This window comes from Brassica napus, chromosome C6 (genome assembly GCF_020379485.1).
Source record: "Brassica napus cultivar Da-Ae chromosome C6, Da-Ae, whole genome shotgun sequence".
In the NCBI taxonomy this organism is placed as follows: Eukaryota; Viridiplantae; Streptophyta; class Magnoliopsida; order Brassicales; family Brassicaceae; genus Brassica; species Brassica napus.
In genome coordinates, this window is record NC_063449.1 from 31,224,030 (window position 1) to 31,247,262 (window position 23,233).

General features: G+C 38.1%; 2 protein-coding genes across 2 annotated transcripts; both read right to left on the reverse strand.

The window, feature by feature from the left end:
* Positions 1-264: 264 nt before the first annotated feature.
* LOC106353405 (pentatricopeptide repeat-containing protein At1g79490, mitochondrial) lies at positions 265-3,072 on the reverse strand. The gene has a single exon (XM_013793160.3). The coding sequence runs from the start codon at positions 2,867-2,869 to the stop codon at positions 392-394; it is 2,478 nt and encodes an 825-aa protein (XP_013648614.2). The 5' UTR covers positions 2,870-3,072; the 3' UTR covers positions 265-391.
* Positions 3,073-5,207: 2,135 nt separating this feature from the next.
* LOC106402504 (ALA-interacting subunit 5) lies at positions 5,208-7,752 on the reverse strand. The gene is made up of 8 exons (XM_013843256.3): positions 7,444-7,752; positions 6,927-6,985; positions 6,731-6,805; positions 6,524-6,637; positions 6,367-6,437; positions 5,993-6,290; positions 5,504-5,793; positions 5,208-5,421 (listed from the first exon to the last, which is right to left on the reverse strand). Exons 1-8 carry the CDS (start codon positions 7,508-7,510, stop codon positions 5,370-5,372), a joined length of 1,026 nt encoding a protein of 341 aa, XP_013698710.2. The 5' UTR covers positions 7,511-7,752; the 3' UTR covers positions 5,208-5,369.
* Between the last annotated feature and the right edge of the window lie 15,481 nt (positions 7,753-23,233).

A 23,233-nucleotide genomic window follows, 5' to 3' on the forward strand; every position in this document is an offset into this window, starting at 1 on the left:
TCCAATCCGAGAAAGTCTCTCCCATAACTTCGGTCTGTTAATCATATTTTTAGAACTGGTTTTATTTTAATATAATCGTAAAAAATATTCCCGCACACTTTTACAACTGACGATTATATTTGTTTCATGGTTTCATTTACAATATTTTTTTTCCCAAAATTCGTATCTCGATCAAATTACTAAATTAACAGATATAACTATCGGTTATAAAATCTCTATTCAATATTTCTCATAATTTATAACAGAATAATAAATCTAAACTATAAAAAAATTTCACTGATTAATACTACCGTAAAATATAATTTCCATTACATTTTCAGACAAGTATTGACAATGGCAGATACGAAGCATAGCACAACTAGAGGAACGAGTGTCGTGGCTTTTGTTGTCTTTAAAATGACTTTGAAGACATGATTGGTTTGGGAGGAAACATAGATCTAAGCTCAGGAGCAGAGCTTGGGAACATCACATTCAGCTTATGCATCAATATATCAGCCCGTGACGGTATCTCGTTCAGAAGAAACTGTTGCACGATCGGTTTCTTGAACCATTCCATCACCGAATCTCCTGGTGCCCTCAACACCACTTTGCTGACCTCAAAAGGCGACTCAACCGAGCTCAGCATCTGAGCAATTACAATCTTCAACGTCGGCCCCGTCACTAGCTTAATACGCCTCGGGACTACACCGTAGTAAAGCATTCGTTTTCTGAACCTGTGGAGAGTGTGAACCACTGCTATAAGCGCTGCTCCAACCGACAAGTTTCTCACGTCGAGAGACCAAGCGATGTGTTGGTCGAAGACGATGGCTTTTGGGAAGAGTTTGTTCTCGTAGGCCACTTTCCAGACACACCGAGCTCGGTTTATCTGACCCATTAAGACAAGGTAGTTGAGAAGGACGTTGACAAAGTATCTAGCAGCTCCTTCTTCGAGCTCGTAATCAATCCCTTGGTAAAACTCTCTCACAAACGTCAGAACCGGTTGTTTCCTCTGTTCCGGACCTGTGAAGAGACCGCACATAAAGGCGTGAGCTTTGTGTTTGGTAGTGCTGAGGATCGACATTAACTGTCTCTCTTTATCTTCGTCTTGGCAACGGACGAGATGAGCGAGAATCGAAGTGTATAGCACCAAGTCTACTTTCCCAGATGAATGCACGAGCGTCTCGAGCAAAGGCCTAGCTGAATCGTATAAGCCATTCTTCATGCATGATTCGAACAACTGCCTGATGATGAAGTTGTTTGTTTTGATCCCTGAAGAGCCCATGAACCTCAGCCACTTCAAAGCGAGATCAACAGAGGCATCTTTGATGTATATCATCAGAACATCGCTAGCGCAGACGTCTACAGAGTACCCCATCGCTTTCATCTCGAGTAGTATCTTCCCTGCAACATCAACAAGTCTTTTGTTGGCCAGGAGTGTAAGGAGAGAGATGTAACTGCTCAGGCCAGGCCTTAAGCCAGCATTAGTCATGGAGTTATAGATCTTCATTGCAGAGTCTACTTGCCCAGAGCCAGCGTGCATCTCTAACAGACACGAATATGTAGACGGTGTGGGTAAAAACCCAGCTTTCTCCATGTCTTTGAACACCGACATTGCTACTTCAAGCTTTCCTGATTTAGCATGAGATTCAATGATCATTGTGTACAATCCAAAGTTAGGTCTGAAACCTGAACTCTTCATCTCGTCCCAAAGCCTAAGAGCAGTGTCAAGCTTCCCTGCTTTAGCGTATGAATCAATCAAGGAAACAAACATAGTTGCTGATGGCCTATGACCATAGCCCTGCATCTCCATGTAAACCTTCATCGACGTGTCTAACCTACCAGCTTTCCCCATTGAATCAACAAGCGAAGCAAACACACTAAAGCTTGGCCGGAGCTTCCTCTCCTTCATCTGCTGAAAAAGCTTGAAAGCTGCATCAAGACGCCCGGATTTAGCCAAGCTAGGAATGATCAGCTCATAAGTCGACCCATCCAACAAAGAATCAGTCTTCTCCATGCTCTCATAAATCTCAAACGCCTTGTAAGGCAAGCCCTTGTTCAGAAACAACATCATCAGATTATTATACGTCTGCGTATCGATCTTGCACCCACAATCCTGAGCCTTCTTGAAACAACAGAAAGCAACCTCCAGCTTCTCAGCTTTAGCCAAATACTGAATCACTTGGTTATAAGCACCAAGCGAGTGATGATGATGACTCCTCCCGGAGTCTTGAACCATCTCCTCGAACAGCTTCTGAATCCCTTCGAAATCCTTCCCCTTGTTCAACCCATCGAACAAAACCACATAACACTCGTCACAAGGAACGTACCAAGGCTGCTTCTTAACCCACCTGAACAAACTCAACCCCGCGTCAACATCCTCAACGATCTTCAACGACTGCTTAACATGAACCATGTTGGGCAAAAACTGGAGCTTGTCCAGATGAGTCTCCAGCTCAGGCCCCCATTTCCACCTCTGCACAACCTCAACGATCTTGGCAACAGCGGAAGCGTTCATCAGAGGCTTCTTCAACCCACCGACCATGACATGATCGTCAACCCCTGGCTCAACGGATCTTATCCCTTTACCACTGTGTATCACACTACCAGACTCGTCTAGATACTCTACCTCCTCGGTCCAGCTGGTTCCGCTCTCGTCGCTACAGAATCTCCTAAAAAGACTCGGACTTTGATTAGTTACGGTGTTTCTTGAAACAGAGCAGACCGTGAAGCTACGCAGTAATCTGATGCTGGGGGAGTGAAGATTGGCGGCTAAGCTAGGGCTTTGTGGAGATGGAGGAAGCAATGGAGTCTCGGCGGAGACGGTGGTGCTCCGATGAAGCGTGGAGATGACATTTCTGGGGATTGATTTCGCGGTTCTTAGACGGAGCATCGAAGAGGATGTAGAGATGGAGACTATTGGGTCATGTGAAGCGAATCGAAGATTGAGAGAATCGATCGTAACCTGGGGGTCTCCAGAGATGATGGCGATTGTTCGTCTGTCTCTTCACTCACTCGTTAGGCTAAAACCCTAGAAAGCCTGAGACTTTAGAAGCAGAGGGGGTTTGCTCAAAATGGATTGTATTATTATTAGCATATTTACATTACAGTCCAAATAGCTGCTGCACCAAATTTTAGTAGAAATGTTGTTTTGAAAAAATAACTCTATTCAATCATATCTGATTTACATAGAAAAATACTCTTTTCATCCTAATTTTATTTGCTAATGAATTTCATTGACATTTCTGATTCTGGAAATATAGATCAAGTTTACATTTTTAAAATTATTGCGCAATCTTTCTATCTCACCATGTAAAGTCGAGATGTGTCTTATGCAGCTACTTAATCAGAATGATTCAACATCATCCATTTAGTCTTTAAGATTACATCTATACTATTAAATCAGGATCCTATTTTAATTTTTTTGGATTCTGTCCTTGAATTTTCATTATATTTATATCTAATGTCATTTTTTCCACTCATAAATATAATTAATTTTAATATATGAATTTACAAAAAACATGATGAATATGAGTTTCCTTATAAATCATAGGTATTATATTAAATTACCTAATTTTTAGCCAATTTAAAAGATTGCAATCTTTCAACTTAATACTTAACAAAAATGATTTTATAATTAACATATATATAATCATATCTAATTTTAAATTTATTGAATATTCTCAAATCTAGGTTATAAATTATTGTGAATAATTATTTGATTTCGTTTGATCTATGTGGAGACCGGTTCACTTTCACAATGTAAATTTCCAAGTGTATTAATTTTTTTACTAACTTTTCTTTTATGGTTTTTAACTAAATTTACATTATTTTGAACCCACTAAGCATGACAATCGTACATATTAAGATTTTTATACATGAATTAGACTGATTTAATTTTCTATTTTTTCAAAATAAAAAATCTAAACATTGTTTTCAATTTTTAGAATGGAACTAAACATTTATTAAGAAAAATACAATACACATATATTTTTCTAAAAATTAAATGATTTTGGTCACTCAAAATAAACCCAAACCGGTCTAAATATATGATCAATACAATTTCATGAATCTAAATAGATAATATTATTGAAAACTTAAAAGTAAATGGGTTCAAACGGTCGAGACGTATATGTTTTCGTCGAAAATGTGACGGATTTAAATAAGGTAGATCTACCATTTTATCATTTTTAACAAAGCATTTGATGAACTTTTATTATATTTTTACAAAGTATAATGTTTCGCGCTTTTAAAACGCGGATCAAAATCTAGTAAACCAACTGTATTACTATCAATCCATGAGGCATAGATTTCACAAATCCCACAATCAAAAAAGAAATAGTGTGTAATTTTTAACTAAGTGATTCACATAATTTTCAAGCACCATTAATTAGGGGTGAGCACTTCGGTTATTTTCTCGGTTCAGTTCGGGTTTGGTTCGGTTTGTTTAGTTCGGTTCTAGTATTTTTCCAATCGAAATAAATCATAGTTAGTTTGGTTTGGTTCGGTTTGTGTTTGGTTCGGTTTATATTCGGTTCGGTTTGTATTCCATTTGGTTGGATTTATTTTTTGGATCAGTTTATTTAAGTTCTTCTTAGTTAGGCATAAATTATGTAAACATAAACTATGCGAACTAAATTCAATATAAAACTGAAACAAAAACCTTTAAAAAATCACAAAATATATAAGAATTAAAACAAATGAAAGTTAACTAAAATAAAAAAAACCAACATCATTAGTAATATCTTTTATATCATTATTAAAAAGCTTGCAATGAATCATCTTCCATATGACGTTGTGGAGAAGAACTTTTGTTTTTAATAAAATTTGCTTTAGGTTTTAAGTTTAGATTTAACATCCATGTTTACATATATAAGAATATAAAGATACAGATTTTTCTATTTTTTTAAATCAAATATTTTAATGATTACATAGTTGGTTAGAAGAATATATGTTAATAAATGAAAAATGGAAAATATGTGGTATGATATTAGAATTTTAGTATATTGGTATTAGTAAAATTTTTAATTTAAATAATTACAAAACACATCGGTTTCTCGGTTCGGTTTAAAACCGAACAATTCGGGTTAAGGAAATATTCAACCGAATGGTTTGAAATAGACTTTGGTTCGGTTTGAATCAGTTTTGGTTAATTGGTTCAGTTTGACTCGGTTCGGTTCAGTTTTTTTTTTTGCCCACCCCTACCATTAATAATAGTCTTACCAACATTATATGAAAAAAAAACCAATAAATAAAATGTTGTTGTCAACAACATTGAATCATATAAGGACTTATTATATACTTTTTTATTTTCCTATTTTCATTTATTTTGTTAGCTCAGCCTGGCGATGAAGGGAACAAGACTGAAAAGCCTCGACCAACTCTAATATCTGTCAACCTCCAGGACTTCTGTTCCACGAAAGGTACGAGGGATCTCCGAGTTGCCTGTAACTCATAAGACAACAAATATCATTTCACTGTACACAATCATTGAGAAAATATTAACATATGATGATGAAGAAGGTACCTTGGCTTAACTAGATACAATACAGAGAATGTAACGGCCAGGAACAAGCAGATGCTTCCCACAGTCAGGTAAGCAACCCCGAGGAAATCGTTCCTTCCACCGAGCCAGCTAGTTGTTGATAGCACGAGCTTCTTCTCACCATTGAAGCTGTAAGTGTTGTAGTTGTTCTCCAACAAGACCATTATGGTGTCCCCTGCGTTCAGGTCCGTTTCAATCTTCCCATACAGCTTCCTAAATATTGGCAAAGCCGCGGTTCGCATCCACACTATCAGGTCTTCTTGCTCACTCAACTGTACAAACAAAGAGCACACTTACAACTGTTAACATCCCATTCAAAAAGAATCTAAATTGATCAGGGCCGGTTCTCGACACAACCAGATGAAACTTTTGGCCCTTAAAATGTCGAATTCTTTTTTATTAAGATTAACCTAAAAATGTTTTTGTCCACAAGAGTCGGTCCTGAAAATGATACTAATTTTTTTTTATTACCGGTTTCTTGGGATCAAGAGTTCCACCGCCTATAGGAGCACCTGTCTGAAAGTTTTTAGGGTAGACATTTTTCCCAAACTTACTGTCTCTGTCACTCTTCCATGAGATGTCTTTCTTATTCACGAGAAGCTCTTGGCTATTTCTCGAAAATTTATAAGTATCATTGAACAAACTCCAAGCTACAAGACCACATGGAACAATTGGGTGTCCAGCCACATTATCCTCAGGTGCACAAGTCTGCACATCATTCTCTTCTTTTGGACTTCTTAGCTGTGCATCGTTTCGGCTTTTCACATACCTACATATGTAATCAACCAGAGCTGTAACTGACACCACCAACACATATTCATGACGTGAAGCCCTCATGACAATACCGTCTATGGTTTTGGTAGTAATTCTCGAGTTGGTAGTATACATAGACAGGATGTTTCATAGTTTTTGTGACCTGCAGAAACAGAGAAAAATTTGTGAATGAGCCATAACTAAGAGAACAGCTAACATATTTATACACCCATAGAAGAAGATGTCTACCGTTATTGTTCTGTTACACATTTTATCTCCTTCACTCTGTATGTAAGCGACCTTGTTGGCCCTAGAAGATTCTGGAACACAGTCTGTGTCATACCGATCAACAATCTCAACGACCTTCATGCATGTATGATAATGAAACACATCCTCAATAAGCTAGGAAACAAACATGAGAAAAAGACAGAAAACGTTAGCCTAATGAAGACATACTCCCTGAGAAGCAAACAGGCAGATCACTCCGAGGGGAATGAAGACAACCCCAGCAACAAGAAATGTCAAGATCACCTGCAAATACAAACCAACAGTTAGGTTTCACAAAAAAAAAAAAAGAAAAAGAAACCAACAGTTAGAAAATAGAAAAGGAAGGAAGTAACATTCGATGTGACATAACAGAGAAGGAACTCACCCAGCTTGGAGTAAGAATTGGCTTGCAAGCTGGAAGCTCCTGCTGAGTAAATCTTGAATCTGGTTAGTAATATTTTGAGGATAACACAACACTTGTTAAGAACAGAGAGAAACCAAATCAACTGCACGATTTGGTTTAATGGGAGAAAGATGGTAAACGTTACAAACAAAAAGCTATAGTAATCCAACAGCCAAACGTAAGTTTATACACTAATTCAACATAAAATGAAATTTTCGTCCAGGACGAGGATAACTTAAGACACAAAGCTGATGAACAGTATCTAGTCGTATACATCCAAGAATCAAGACCAAACATAGAATATACAAGAATGCCTTGTGTACACACATGTAAAGATAGATTTTGCCATGATACGAAACATGGTGATCAAAAAGGCATAGAACATCATAAACAAAGAATAAAGTTTCTGACTTTCCGTGGGAGAAAAAACAAGAAATGCATCAATGTATGTACGGCATGAAAAATTGTGAAAGTTAGGGGTGATAGATAGATAGATCACATTTTGGTCGCTTCGATGTTTTCTTTACACCAGAAGGCTCAGACGATCCTCCTCCACCAGAACTCATTGTCCAACCAAATCAAAGGATATTTGTCTCGGCGATTCTGAATAGAAGAAACGATGGAGAAAACAGATCCAACTCTAATGGTGGCAAAGAATGTTAGGTACGAGATGATAAAGAGAGAAATCATTTTTGGTATTGATTGGAAACTTTTTTGAGTACTATGCGGAGGAGCCAAAACGTGTACTATATTTTTAAACCGTATTCTTATTGTAGCTTTTTCCTTTTCTGTAAACAGCATGTCTAGTATACTATACTAGTAGTGTAACGCCTCGTCAGTGGGCTCTATGACCGTACACTTGTCTCGTGTGTCCCACCATGCATCCAACCAACCACTGATGTGTTGAGTTTTAGAATGTTATTTTCCGTGTTTTAAATTACACTGAATCACTTCCCAGTGTCATCCATACACTATTCTAATTTAAACATGCTTAACTCTGAATTCTTTAGTTATGACCGAAAAATAATTGTCATTTGTTGACATAGATAATCTCTTAATTATTCAACATTAATTACCATATATATTTAATTGAGATTTTACAATGTATCCCACTATCATCTTTGGTCTGTTTGATACCCTCATGTCTGGGAGAAGATACGAGAGTTTGTAAATTTCAAACAGTGGCGGAGCCAGAAACTTTTTTTACCGGGGGCATAATTTTTTTTTCAAATAATATTTACTATTAAATAAATTATTTATATAAATAAATAAATATTTATTATTAAAAGTGATAAACAGCTGGTATTTTTAAATAAATATTTTTATTATTTATATGATTTAACATATAACTTAAATATTTTTAATAAAAAATGTATATGGTATTTGTAAAGAAAATAACCTAATCATGGCTCATGAGGAAATAATAAAAACTTAATTATCTCATCAAAATAGTAATGAAAAATATATAAAAGAGTTATTGAACAACGAAAGTTAACAAATCTCTTTAAATTAAATACAAAAATGCATTGAATATTTTGTCATGGATATCAGTGTACATGCAAAATAGGAAAGTACCAATTATTTATTACGAGTGATAAATACGAGATTAAAAAAAAAACTGAAATGGTGAGATGTGAGGCTTGAGCGAAGGTTTGGTAGGGACAAGAAGAAAATTTCAACGGGGGCAAGACAAGGTGATCTAGTGAAACTTTGGTTAATTACTTAACGATTTGGATAAATATTTTGTTTTATCTGGGGCAGCTGCCCCCCTCTCCACTAGCGTAGCTCCGCCACTGATTTCAAACACATACAGTACTCTTTCTGTTATAACATGTGATATGGTTTTATCGCATCTCCTATGTGCTTATATTCAGAGGTGGATCCATGTGCATAGAAATAGGTTTCTTAGGCTTACAAAATATAAATCATCAGCTCTGATGGCTATTTTCCTTATGGCTGACACCCATTAATCTGAGTTCTATCCCACTTGACACCTTATTTTTACTTTTTTTTTTATCTTCTCTTTTACTTACAAAATTAAAACCCATTATTTGTGACCCATGTTTAAATAATTCCTAGGTCCACCACTGCTTATATTGTTGTCAATGTGGCTACTAATATGATGTATGACTATTGTGGCTGGAATGCTAGTTTTGAACAATGTTTCTAATGTGATCTTGAATTTCTGAGCAGACCATTTTCTTCGTAGCTGTTTTGAGAGTTTTTCGTTTGTATGATTCATTTGCATGTTTTATTCAACAGGGTGCACTTAATGTGCCAATGTGGTCATCGGAAAAACTCCTGAAAATGGGGATGCTTTCCTTGCTTACGAGTTCACAGGTTTCTCTAATCATCTTTGTTTCTTGTGCTACTTAGGTGAGGAAAATCATGTTCACAGGATCAACACAGAACTTGGAAAGAAGTAGATGATCTTGTTCAGGTAGAGTCATTAGTACAAGATGCTGTTTCCAAGGTTTATTTTCCCCCTTAGCATCCTTGTTAAGCAAGGCCATTCATATTTTTATATTTGTAGAGGCAATTCAGAAATAAACAATTTTTGTATTTACCCAATTCATTCTAACAAGCGGTAGAAGTTTATGTATTTGTTGTTGTCTTCCTAAAGGGAGCAAAAATCTTTCTGGGCGGTAAAAGGCGGCACGGTCTAGGGATGACATTAGAAACATTTAATGTTCCTTGCATTTATTTTATCAGAACTAATTAGCTTCTCTCAGGGAGGAGATTTTCAAACATGTAGCTCTCCTTACACTACAAGAAAACATCAAGGATTCTGAAGGAAAAAATCGTCAGAATTTCGTCGGAATATCGTTATTCCGACGACATACCGACGAAACACGTCGTCGGAAATAATTCCTCGGAATTTATTTTTTCCTCGGAAATCCCTCGGAATTTTCCGTCGGAATTCCGAGGAAATAAATTTCCGAAGAAATTCCGAGGATCACTAGTTTGTCGGAAATGTCCTCGGAATATACCGAGGGAGAACTTCGTCGGTATAATTCCTCGGAAGTTCATCGATCGATGCGTTTTTGGACATATATACATCGATCGATAGGAGTATACCGACGGACATTTTCCTCGGTTTATTCCGAGGAACTTTTCCCTCGGTATATACCGAGGGACCAGTTCCTCGGAATTTTCCGAGGGACGGCTCCCTCGGAATTTTCCGAGGGATATGTCCCTCGGAATATACCGAGGAAAAAGTTCCTCAGAATAAACAGAGGAACCTGTCCCTCGGTATAGCCCGAACGTTTTTTAAAAAACGCATCGATCGATGCGTTTTTGAACAAAAACGCATCGATCGATCAAGTGAAAAATATAATTAATTTCCTCGGAATGTAAAAAATATTAATTTTTTTAAAAAGATAAAATTTCTGAAATTTAAATTCGAAAATATGAAATTAAAAGTAAAATTGAAATCATATTAATTAATATTCAAAGTTTCACAAATAAAAATAAAACATTCCGAGTTTGTGGAAAAAAAAAAACTACGGGTCTGGCACGTCCGGGAACACCTCGTTCGGGTACATCCTCTGCATCATCTCCATCATTTGCTGGTTCAGCCTCCTCTGTGCCTCATAGCCCGCCTGTTGAGCCGCCTGTTGAGCCGCCATCTGGGTCTCTAACAAAGATATACGATCATCTTTGTCCTTCAACTGGGCCGTAAGTACTTCTGGATCAACGAAGGGCGGTGGTGCAGAAGAAGGGGGAACCGACCGGGTGCGACGACCCAAACCGACCAAACGTCCCTTCTTCTTTGGAACCGACTGAATAGAAAAAAGCCAAATTTAGAAATTTAAACCAAGAAATAAATGAATTGAACTTTTAAAAACAAAGAACTTACGGATTCAACGATTTCGTTGATTCGAAACCGGGACAAGTTGGTCGAAGCCGTCGAAGCGTCATCCTCGGTTTGAAGCTGAGACACTTCGTCTACCACCTGAGTTTGGACCAGGTCGACCACGTCCCTCACAAGACCGTCATCAATCTGGCCGGTCTTCTTGTTGGTATACGCCCTCCTCATTAGGGCGAGATCATCAACCGGCTCGCCATCATTTTCTTCCGCCTTGAAAAAAAACATAAATTAAAGAAACATTAGAAATTAGAAGAAATGCACAATAAATTTAAATTCTGAAACTCAAATAATTGAAGAAAAAACGGTTGAACTTACCATGCGATCTCCGAGAGTGGCAATAGATTGAGCACCCAAGTTATGCTTGTAGATGCCCTTCCCTTTACGGTCGCTCTTGCGGTTGGTGGAGTTGGTGGAAGAAGTTTCTTTCGTCTCTTCCTTATCCCAATGCGCACACAACTCCTTCCAGACCGTGTCGTTCATCGACTTTGGGACCTTTTAATAAAAAAAAAAAAAAAATTAATAAATTAAAAAATAGTTTAATAAATTAAAAAATGGTTTAATAAATTAAATCGAACCTTATTGATTTCCCACTTCTTCTTCCACTCGTGGATCTGCTTCCCATAGTTGTCCATTACTTTATGGACGAAGTGGTGATAGATAAAGAGCGTCTCATCGGAATTCCAGTTGAACTCTTGCTGAAAAAACACAATTAGTAGAAAATTTATATTAAAGATTAAAAATATAAGTAAAAAATTAGAATACTTACCGCAAACTGACGAAACCACAGAACCTGCTTGTCGGTTGGGAAGTGAGTGAAAGTCGGATGTCCACTGTCGAGGGCCGAGTACATCATACGGTTGATCCATGCGCTGATCCCGTTCCCGGATCGGTTGAACCTTAGTAAAAGAACAAACGGTAAATAATGAATCCAAATTTAAAGAAAAAAAAATGTTTAATTACCATGTTTGACCCCGTCCATGTGGATACGGAGTGAGATACGGAAGATGGTCACGACCGGGCTGTTGAACCAACTCCGCAACACGCATCACTCCCGGAGGACCCGGATGAACAGGAGCGGATGCAGCAGCGGGAGCGAGAGGAGCAGGAGCGGGTGCAGCAGAGGGAGATGTATGGTTGGAGCTGTGGGGCGAAGGGGAATCTGAAAATGGCTGGAATCCCGAGACTGGCTCCCCGTACCACCACGACCACGACGCTGTCGAGGCCGGGTCTGATCATCATGAGACCTGTAAATTTAAAAAATATATTTAATAAATACAGAAATATATAAATTAATTTTTTTTAAAAAAAAATTCCCAAATAATTTAATCACAAAAAAAGATTTATATATATTTAAATTTTTTAATAAATATATAAAAATAGTTCTAATAAACAAAAAATAGTTGTAATAAATAAAAATAGTTTAATAATTACAAAAAAATAGTTTTTATAATATATATATATTAAAAATATTTTCAAATCCCAAATAATAGTTTTTAATCACAAAAAAAGTTTTATAGATATTTAAAATGTTTTGTAAAATCCAAAAAATTGAATTTATATAGAAATTTTTTTTTTGTAAAGTCCAAAAAATCGAATTTATATAGAAAAATCGTTTTTTAAAATACAAAAATCGATTTTATATACAAAAATCGATTTTATAAATAGAAAAAAAAAATTATACAAAAATTCTAAATCAATTCAACAAAACAAATCATTAAACCAAATCACAATTCTAAACCTATTATACAAAAATCACAATCCTAACCAATCACCTTAACAAAAATCTATCAAAACTACACAAAAACCTAACAAATAGAACCTAAGAGAGTGGGATAGGGTCCTTACATGATTTGTGTAAGAAAAGGGGGAGATCGCCGGAGATATCGTCGGATTTCAGGGGGAAATCGCCGGAGAAAAAAGAGAGGAGTCGCGCAGAGGAAAAAGAAAGAAATGGGGAAGAAGAAGTGGCTCGTGGGTATAAAACCTAGGGTCCGACGGATATTATCCGTCGGAATTCCGTCGGAATTCTAATTTCAATTTTCGCGAAATATTTGCCCGGTAAAATGAAATTATTCCGAGGAAATACCGAGGAACTGGTGTTTGGGGTTTCAAAACATCAATTTTTTTTGCCGTATTTCATTTCTTATACAATTGTAATGCATACCATTGAGGATTCTTTGTATAGATGAGCATAAACCATGAAATAAAAAATTTCAAAACTAATTGAAAGTATTCCCTTTACCGTTCATTAAAAGGTATAAGTGTTTGTCTTATGTTGCGAGATTTCGTTCATACAATCGGAAAAGTGTTAATTATACGGTAAGGAACAAATTTTTTTCTTCATAATGAACGTAAGACACTTAATAAGGGTTATATAGGTGTTATTCAAACGGCAAAACGTTGTTTTCAGTTTAAAAACCCTATTTCCTCGGAATTTCCTCGGATTATTCCGAGGGAACTCCGAGGAAACCCTCTTCTTCCTCGGAATATCCTCGGAATATTCCGAGGAAATTCCGAGGAACTAGTGTTTGGGGTTTCAAAACGTAATTTTTTTTAAATAAACGCATCGATCGATGCGTTTTTGAAGAAAAACAAATCGATCGATTACAAAGATGGACCGGGCCGTAAGATTGTGATCGATCGATGAGAGAATCCCATCGATCGATCGAGAATCTCAATTGTTCCTCGGAATGTCCTCGGAAAATCTTGTATGTTTTTTTAAAAACGCATCGATCGATGCGTTTATGAAGAAAAACAAATCGATCGATTACAAAGATGGACCGGGCCGTAAGATTGTGATCGATCGATGAGAGTATCAAATCGATCGATCGAGAATCTCAATTGTTCCTCGGAATGTCCTCGGAAAATCTTGTATGTTTTTTTAAAAACGCATCGATCGATGCGTTTTTGAAGAAAAACAAATCGATCGATTACAAAGATGGACCGGGCCGTAAGATTGTGATCGATCGATGAGAGTATCCCATCGATCGATCGAGAATCTCAATTTTTCCTCGGAATGTCCTCGGAAAATCTTGTATGTTTTTTTAAAAACGCATCGATCGATGCGTTTCTGAACAAAAACAAATCGATCGATTACAAAGATAGACCGGGCCGTAAGATTGTGATCGATCTATGCGTTATAGAACAAAAACGCATCGATCGATGTGTGTTCGGAAAACAGAATATTAAGGCAAAACCCGACCATTTCTGGATCTAAACCTTAGAACTCTCATCCCCTCCGATTTCCCCTATAATTCGCCCCCCCTTTCTCTCTCTATAATCATCCGATTTGAACAATTTTGGGCTCCATTCCACTTGATTTTTCGAGCTCTACCTGATTCCTACACTCGTCTTCACCCTAAGACAGGTATACTCCGCGAATCTCCACATTCTGAAATCCTGTTCTTGAGCAATTTTTTGGGTTTTGTGAATTTCTTAGTTCCGTGTTGATTCCTTGATCAAATATGCATGAAACAGATGTTTAAACATGGAATAGAACACAATTGTCTGTGATCAACGAGTTTGAAACAGGATTTGAGATGATTTAGGGATTGAGAATTTTTTTCAATTTGGTTTTTTTTTTTATCACAACTCGATTTCGCTTTTCATTTTCATGTTGCTTTGAGTCTTAATTGATTATAACCATGTTGAGAGCAATGATTCTATTTTGTAGAGAATGAAGCGCACGAAAATGTCAGCAAAGAAGAACACACAAGAAGAGGGTTCGTCTCAGCGAGAGAAGCAAAGGCCAAAGAAGTGGGATAAGTCTGATACCACCCACTACAACAACATGAAGAAGGTAGCCGTTCCGGCTACACAACTAGCATGTCCTGAGACGATGACAATATTGGGAATCCAAGCAGACATTGAAGGACTGTTCCAGAACATGGGTGTAGGCCAACTATGCAACCTCAACGAACCCACTTATCCGGAGTTGGTACGCCAGTTCATAGCATCCGCATACGTCACCCGTCCCGATGATAGCCATCAGGAAGGTTTTCTGGCATTCGTAGTGCAGAAAGTATACTATGAGGTATCTTTCACAGACCTCTGCAGACTATTTGGATTGAGTGCAGGGGAGAGGACATCTGGTCTTTATTGGACTTCAGAGCTGTTGAACTTCTGGGAAACGATTGGCACAGGGGTTTATAGATCTTCTCAGGCAAAGGAGTCACTTATCCGGAGCCCAGTACTGAGATATGCCACACGCCTCATTGGCTCATTGCTATACGGGACAACCACAGCCGCATCAGTCACGCAATGGGAGTTGTGCCTCCTGTACCAAGGTGTGAGGCATTTGCAACCGGCATTTGGAAACTCTACATTCCCACCTGCTACTGCCTTCAAGATGGGAGCGGTGCTGGCCGCAAACTTAGCAGGATACAAGGGGAAAGTAACCAAAAAAAAGAGCAATGCATGTGGATTTGGTGCAGTGATTACTCGGATCCTTAGACATGTGGGTGTAGACTGCAAGAACCAGGAGGTAGCACAGGACAGATCGAACAACATTGCTTGGAACTACCTGGATGTCATTTCTCTAGTAAGTAAGGAGTTCATAGCTGGTCCCCACTCGAGGATCCATCGGGATGGTCCTTACGTCTACGTATTCCAGGACCGAGCGAAGAAAACACTCTACTGCCACCTACCTCAGATCGGTCTCACTTCTCTACTTTCAGAGGCTGCAGTTGAGTTCCTACCCCCTGCTACCGAACTAGTAGACAAGCCATCCTTCTTCACGCCAAAATATCAGACCAAAGGCAAGGGCGTGGTTGATGAAGAAGGAGAAGATGAGGCTGCACAAGCCATTCCAGATGATTCACAACCCCATCAGCTACTCCCATCAGACTCCAGCCAGTACAAGCTGCAAGAGCTTCCACCGAACGCCACTTCGCGCCAGCAACAACATTGGAGAGATCAGAGCATAAAGACAAACAACGACATGCTACACAAGATCTGGGCTGCCATTTCACGTATCAGGCCGTGTCGTTGCCAAAAGGATGATGTAGTTCATCGGGACAACTCTCCATCCACCTCTGGTTCGGGTTCGAGTGGTACACACAGGGTAAGAAAGAGGTCCAAGAGACCCAACGATGCAGGAACATCTGGAGCAGGAGACGAGGAGTAGGAGCTATCACCGGCTATTTTATTTTCTTTTCTATTCTAACGTTTTATGGTCTTATTTTCTGTTAATTTTGAACTGAGTTTTTTTTTGGGTTTCTTAATTATGAGTTCGTATTTCTTTTACATGGTTTCTTCGTTTTATTTGGTTGTGTTCTGAGTAGTTTTTAATTCGTATTCAGCTTTGCCTTGCTAGATAAACCAAATAACTATTATCCGAGGAAAGAGGTTATATCAAGTGTTCCTCGGAATTTCCTCGGTATTTCTTTAAAAATAAAAACAAATAAGTTCAATGGTAGTCTGTTTCCGAGTCATCATCACCAGATGAATCTGAATCTGGATCTTCGTGAAACTCTCCAATCACTGGTTCATCCTCTACGTGAACGACGGCTTCCTCTCCAAAGTCGGTTAAATCGACTACAAGGCCAACTCCAGCTAAATCTTCTGCTGCACTTAAGTTGCCGGATGTGCTTGGTTGTAGTGGGTCTTCCAGCTCAGAACTTCCCTGAACTCGGCCTCTCGGGTTGAGTCTTGTAACAGTAACCCATGGATCATCTCTGTTCCTTACCCGGGGGTACTTGATATAACAAACCTGTAACATTTAGAAAAATTATAAATTAATACACATGATGATGAATCATTCTGAATAATTAACATTTAATTACCTGATCGGCCTGAGAAGCAAGAATGAAAGGATCATAATATTGCAGCTTTCGCCTCGAATTTACTGATGTAACACCAAATGCATCTGTTCTCACACCTCGATCTGGGGTGTTGTCGTGCCAATCACAATAGAAAACAGTACATCGCAATCCAACCATGCCCAAATACTTAATTTCCAAAATCTCATGTATGTGTCCGTAGTATACATCATCTCCTGATGCAGAACAAACGCCAGCATCATAAGTCGTACTCGAACGTCTCCTCTTCTGAGTTGTGAATGCATATCCTCGAGTACAAAATCTCGGATATGACTTCACAACAAAGTTTGGTCCAACGACCATCTCACGTATCCAATCGTCAAATGTTTCACCTCTGGCCAAACCAGCAGACACCTATTAATAGCACATATATATATATTATATCAATAAATGTGAATTAGTATAAATATGTGATAAAATATATTTTAATTTGTTTAAAGCACTCACATAAGTAAACATCCATCCACTAAATTCTCTCTGCTTCATTTCTTCTAGTTCGTCCTCTGTGGCGTATCTATACTCGAACCGCTTTTCTGCCATGAAAATCCTGTATATGATGACAATAATGTAATTAATTAAGATTTAAATTTATAAAAATTTGTAAGCTCATTTATTTACCTCTCATATTGAAGAACGTCTTCGCAGTTGGTGAGCAAATATGTTTGCAAATGACTGCGCTCCTGCTCAGTAAGTCGACGGTCCTTTGGTTTTCCGCTAAGTCGTCCAACATCTGTGAAAATGTCTGGAACCGTAACATGATATGCTGCCCGTTCGCCTCTATCATCATGCCGAGCAGGTCTTCTGTTTTTGGTCTGAACTTCTGCTGGAAAGTAGTACTCGGCAAAGTTTGAAGTTTCTTCATTGATCATCTGTGCGACTATAGAACCTTCCACCCTACTTAAATTTTTCACCATCTTCTTCAAATGGAACATATACCGCTCATACAGATACATCCATCTATACTGCACAGGACCACCAAGTTCCAATTCTCTTGCCAGGTGAATAACAAGATGTTCCATAACATCAAAAAACGAGGGAGGAAATATCTTCTCAAGGTTGCACTGAATCACGGCTATGTTAGTCTTCAAATTTTCAATACCTTCAAGAGTCATTGATCTCGTGCATAAATCGCGGAAGAAACCACTTATCCCTGCAATTGCTTCATGAACATTTCGTGGTAATAGTTCCTTGAAGGCGAACGGAAGGAGGCGCTGCATCATTACATGACAATCGTGGCTTTTCAAGCCAGTAAACTTTCCTTCCTTTCTGTCGATACAGTTACGCAAATTTGATGCGTAACCGTCTGGAAATTCCACATATTTTGAAATCCAATCAAAGAACGCATCTTTTCCCGCTGCATCAAGTCGGTATATGGGAAAAGGAGCCCTACCATTCTCATCAACATGAAGTTCTGAACGAGCACATATATCGACTAAATCCAGTCTTGACTTCAAATTATCCTTTGTTTTACCTTGAACATTAAGGATCGTGTTCATGAGATTGTCAAAAAAGTTCTTCTCAATATGCATGACATCTAAATTATGCCTTAGTAGATGATCCTCCCAGTATGGCAGATCCCAGAAAATATTTTTTTTTGTGCCAGTTATGTAGTTCTCCAACAGCATCTACCGGAAAACGCTCATGTCCACCGACTTCTGGCGTCCTTTCTGCACCAAAATCTCTTAGTTGTATCTTCAAATCATTCCCACAAATTTCCGGAGGTGGACTGTCAAAAACCCTCTTGTTCTTCGTAAACAAAACCAAAGGACCGTCGACTTACTGAGCAGGAGCGCAGTCATTTGCAAACATATTTGCTCACCAACTGCGAAGACGTTCTTCAATATGAGAGGTAAATAAATGAGCTTACAAATTTTTATAAATTTAAATCTTAATTAATTACATTATTGTCATCATATACAGGATTTTCATGGCAGAAAAGCGGTTCGAGTATAGATACGCCACAGAGGACGAACTAGAAGAAATGAAGCAGAGAGAATTTAGTGGATGGATGTTTACTTATGTGAGTGCTTTAAACAAATTAAAATATATTTTATCACATATTTATACTAATTCACATTTATTGATATAATATATATATATGTGCTATTAATAGGTGTCTGCTGGTTTGGCCAGAGGTGAAACATTTGACGATTGGATACGTGAGATGGTCGTTGGACCAAACTTTGTTGTGAAGTCATATCCGAGATTTTGTACTCGAGGATATGCATTCACAACTCAGAAGAGGAGACGTTCGAGTACGACTTATGATGCTGGCGTTTGTTCTGCATCAGGAGATGATGTATACTACGGACACATACATGAGATTTTGGAAATTAAGTATTTGGGCATGGTTGGATTGTGCTGTACTGTTTTCTATTGTGATTGGCACGACAACACCCCAGATCGAGGTGTGAGAACAGATGCATTTGGTGTTACATCAGTAAATTCGATGCGAAAGCTGCAATATTATGATCCTTTCATTCTTGCTTCTCAGGCCGATCAGGTAATTAAATGTTAATTATTCAGAATGATTCATCATCATGTGTATTAATTTATAATTTTTCTAAATGTTACAGGTTTGTTATATCAAGTACCCCCGGGTAAGGAACATAGATGATCCATGGGTTACTGTTACAAGACTCAACCCGACAGGCCGAGTTCAGGGAAGTTCTGAGCTGGAAGACCCACTACAACCAAGCACATCCGGCAACTTAAGTGCAGCAGAAGATTTAGCTGGAGTTGGCCTTGTAGTCGATTTAACCGACTTTGGAGAGGAAGCCGTCGTTCACGTAGAGGATGAACCAGTGATTGGAGAGTTTCACCAAGATCCAGATTCAGATTCATCTGGTGATGATGACTCGGAAACAGACTACCATTGAACTTATTATTTTTTTTTTTAAGAAATACCGACGAAATTCCGAGGAACACTTGATATAACCTCTTTCCTCGGATAATAGTTATTTGGTTTATCTAGCAAGGCAAAGCTGAATACGAATTAAAAACTACTCAGAACACAACCAAATAAAACGAAGAAACCATGTAAAAGAAATACGAACTCATAATTAAGAAATCCAAAAAAAAACTCAGTTCAAAATTAACAGAAAATAAGACCATAAAACGTTAGAATAGAAAAGAAAATAAAATAGCCGGTGATAGTTCCTACTCCTCGTCTCCTACTCCAGATGTTTCTGCGTCGTTGGGTCTCTTGGACCTCTTTCTTACCCTGTGTGTACCACTCGAACCCGAACCAGAGCTGGATGGAGAGTTGTCCCGATGAACTACATCATCCTTTTGGCAACGACACGGCCTGATACGTGAAATGGCAGCCCAGATCTTGTGTAGCATGTCGTTGTTTATCTTTATGTTCTGATCTCTCCAATGTTGTTGCTGGCGCGAAGTGGCGTTCGGTGGAAGCTCTTGCAGCTTGTACTGGCTGGAGTCTGATGGGAGTAGCTGATGGGGTTGTGAATCATCTGGAATGACTTGTGCAGCCTCATCTTCTCCTTCTTCATCAACCACGCCCTTGCCTTTGGTCTGATATTTTGGCGTGAAGAAGGATGGCTTGTCTACTAGTGCGGTAGCAGGGGGTAGGAACTCAACTGCAGCCTCTGAAAGTAGAGAAGTCAGACCGATTTGAGGCAGGTGGCAGTAGAGTGTTTTCTTCGCTCGGTCCTGGAATACGTAGACGTAAGGACCATCCCGATGGATCCTCGAGTGGGGACCAGCTATGAACTCCTTACTTACTAGAGAAATGACATCCAGGTAGTTCCAAGCAATGTTGTTCGATCTGTCCAGTGCTACCTGCTGGTTCTTGCAGTCTACACCCACATGTCTAAGGATCCGAGTAATCACTGCACCAAATCCACATGCATTGCTCTTGGAATTGGTTACTTTCCCCTTGTATCCTGCTAAGTTTGCGGCCAGCACCGCTCCCATGTTGAAGGCAGTAGCAGGTGGGAATGTAGAGTTTCCAAATGCCGGTAGCAAATGCCTCACACCTTGGTACAGGAGGCACAACTCCCATTGCGTGACTGATGCGGCTGTGGTTGTCCCGTATAGCAATGAGCCAATGAGGCGTGTGGCATATCTCAGTACTGGGCTCCGGATAAGTGACTCCTTTGCCTGAGAAGATCTATAAACCCTTGTGCCAATCGTTTCCCAGAAGTTCAACAGCTCTGAAGTCCAATAAAGACCAGATGTCCTCTCCCCTGCACTCAATCCAAATAGTCCGCAGAGGTCTGTGAAAGATACCTCATAGTATACTTTCTGCACTACGAATGCCAGAAAACCTTCCTGATGGCTATCATCGGGACGGGTGACTTATGCGGATGCTATGAACTGGCGTACCAACTCCGGATAAGTGGGTTCGTTGAGGTTGCATAGTTGTCCTAGACCCATGTTCTGGAACAGTCCTTCAATGTCTGCTTGGATTCCCAATATTATCATCGTCTCAGGACATGCTAGTTGTGTAGCCGGAACGGCTACCTTCTTCATGTTGTTGTAGTGGGTGGTATCAGACTTATCCCACTTCTTTGGCCTTTGCTTCTCCAGCTGAGACGAACCCTCTTCTTGTGTGTTCTTCTTTGCTGACATTTTCGTGCGCTTCATTCTCTACAAAATAGAATCATTGCTCTCAACATGGTTATAATCAATTAAGAACTCAAAGCAACATGAAAATGAAAAGCGAAATCGAGTTGTGATAAAAAAAAACCAAATTGAAAAAAATTCTCAATCCCTAAATCATCTCAAATCCTGTTCCAAACTCGTTGATCACAGACAATTGTGTTCTATTCCATGTTTAAACATCTGTTTCATGCATATTTGATCAAGGAATCAACACGGAAATAAGAAATTCACAAAACCCAAAAAATTGCTCAAGAACACGATTTCAGAATGTGGAGATTCGCGGAGTATACCTGTCTTAGGGTGAAGACGAGTGTAGGAATCAGGTAGAGCTCGAAAAATCAAGTGGAATGGAGCCCAAAATTGTTCTTACGGCCCGGTTCATCTTTGTAATCGATCGATTTGTTTTTGTTCAGAAACGCATCGATCGATGCGTTTTTAAAAAAACATACAAGATTTTCTGAGGACATTCCGAGGAACAATTGAGATTCTCGATCGATCGATGGGATACTCTCATCGATCGATCACAATCTTACGGCCCGGTCCATCTTAGTAATCGATCGATTCGTTTTTGTTCAAAAACGCATCGATCGATGCGTTTATTTAAAAAAAATTACGTTTTGAAACCCCAAACACTAGTTCCTCGGAATTTCCTCGGAATATTCCGAGGAAATTCCGAGGAAGAAGAGGGTTTCCTCGGAGTTCCCTCGGAATAATCCGAGAAAATTCCGAGGAAATAGGGTTTTTAAACTGAAAACAACGTTTTGCCGTTTGAATAACACCTATATAACCCTTATTAAGTGTCTTACGTTCATTATGAAGTCAAAAATTTGTTCCTTACCGTATAATTAACACTTTTCCGATTGTATGAACGAAATCTCGCAACATAAGACAAACACTTATACCTTTTAATGAACGGTAAAGGGAATACTTTCAGTTAGTTTTGAAATTTTTTATTTCATGGTTTATGCTCATCTATACAAAGAATCCTCAATGGTATGCATTACAATTGTATAAGAAATGAAATACGGCAAAAAAAATTGATGTTTTGAAACCCCAAACACTAGTTCCTCTGTATTTCCTCGGAATATTTCGAGGAAATTCCGACGGATATTTTACTATCCGTCAGAATTTCCTCGGAATATTTTCATTTTACAGGGCAAATATTTCGCGAAAATTGAAATTATAATTCCGACGGAATTCCGACGGATAATGTCCGTCGGACCCTAGGTTTTATAACCACAAGCCCGTTCTTCTTCCCCATTTCTCTCTTCTTCCTCTGCGCAAATCCTCTCTTCTCTCCGGCGATTTCCCCCTGAAATCCGACGATATCTCCGGCGATCTCCCTCTTCTCTTACACAAATCATGTAAGGACCCTATCCCACTCTCTTAGGTTCTATTTGTTAGGTTTTTGTGTGGTTTTGATAGATTTTTTTTAGGGTGATTGGTTAGGATTGTGATTTGGTTGCATAATAGGTTTAGAATTGTGATTTGGTTGAATGATTTGTTTTGTTGAATTGATTTATAATTTTTTTATAATTTTTTTTTTGTATTTATAAAATCGATTTTTGTATATAAAATCGATTTTTGTATTTTACAAAACGATTTTTCTATATAAATTCGATTTTTTGGACTTTACAAAAAAAAAATTTCTATATAAATTCGATTTTTTGGATTTTACAAAACATTTTAAATATCTATAAAACTTTTTTTGTGATTAAAAACTATTATTTGGGATTTAAAAATATTTTTAATATATATATATTATTAAAAATATTTTTTTGTAATTATTAAACTATTTTTATTTATTACAACTATTTTTTGTTTATTAGAACTATTTTTATATATTTATTAAAAATTTTAAATATATATAAATCTTTTTTTGTGATTAAATTATTTGGGAATTTTTTTTTTAAAAAAAATTAATTTATATATTTCTGTATTTATTAAATATATTTTTTAAATTTACAGGTCTC

Excerpts from the sequence above, each read along its gene's own strand:
- LOC106402504 (XM_013843256.3), bottom strand. The coding sequence starts at position 7,510 with ATGAGTTCTGGTGGAGGAGGATCGTCTGAGCCTTCTGGTGTAAAGAAA. Across the intron at positions 6,986-7,443 it reads AACATCGAAGCGACCAAAAT|ATTCAAGATTTACTCAGCAG; the intron begins GTGATCTATCTA and ends ATTACTAACCAG. Across the intron at positions 5,794-5,992 it reads CTCTTGATCCCAAGAAACCG|TTGAGTGAGCAAGAAGACCT; the intron begins GTAATAAAAAAA and ends TTGTTTGTACAG.
- LOC106353405 (XM_013793160.3), bottom strand. The coding sequence starts at position 2,869 with ATGCTCCGTCTAAGAACCGCGAAATCAATCCCCAGAAATGTCATCTCC.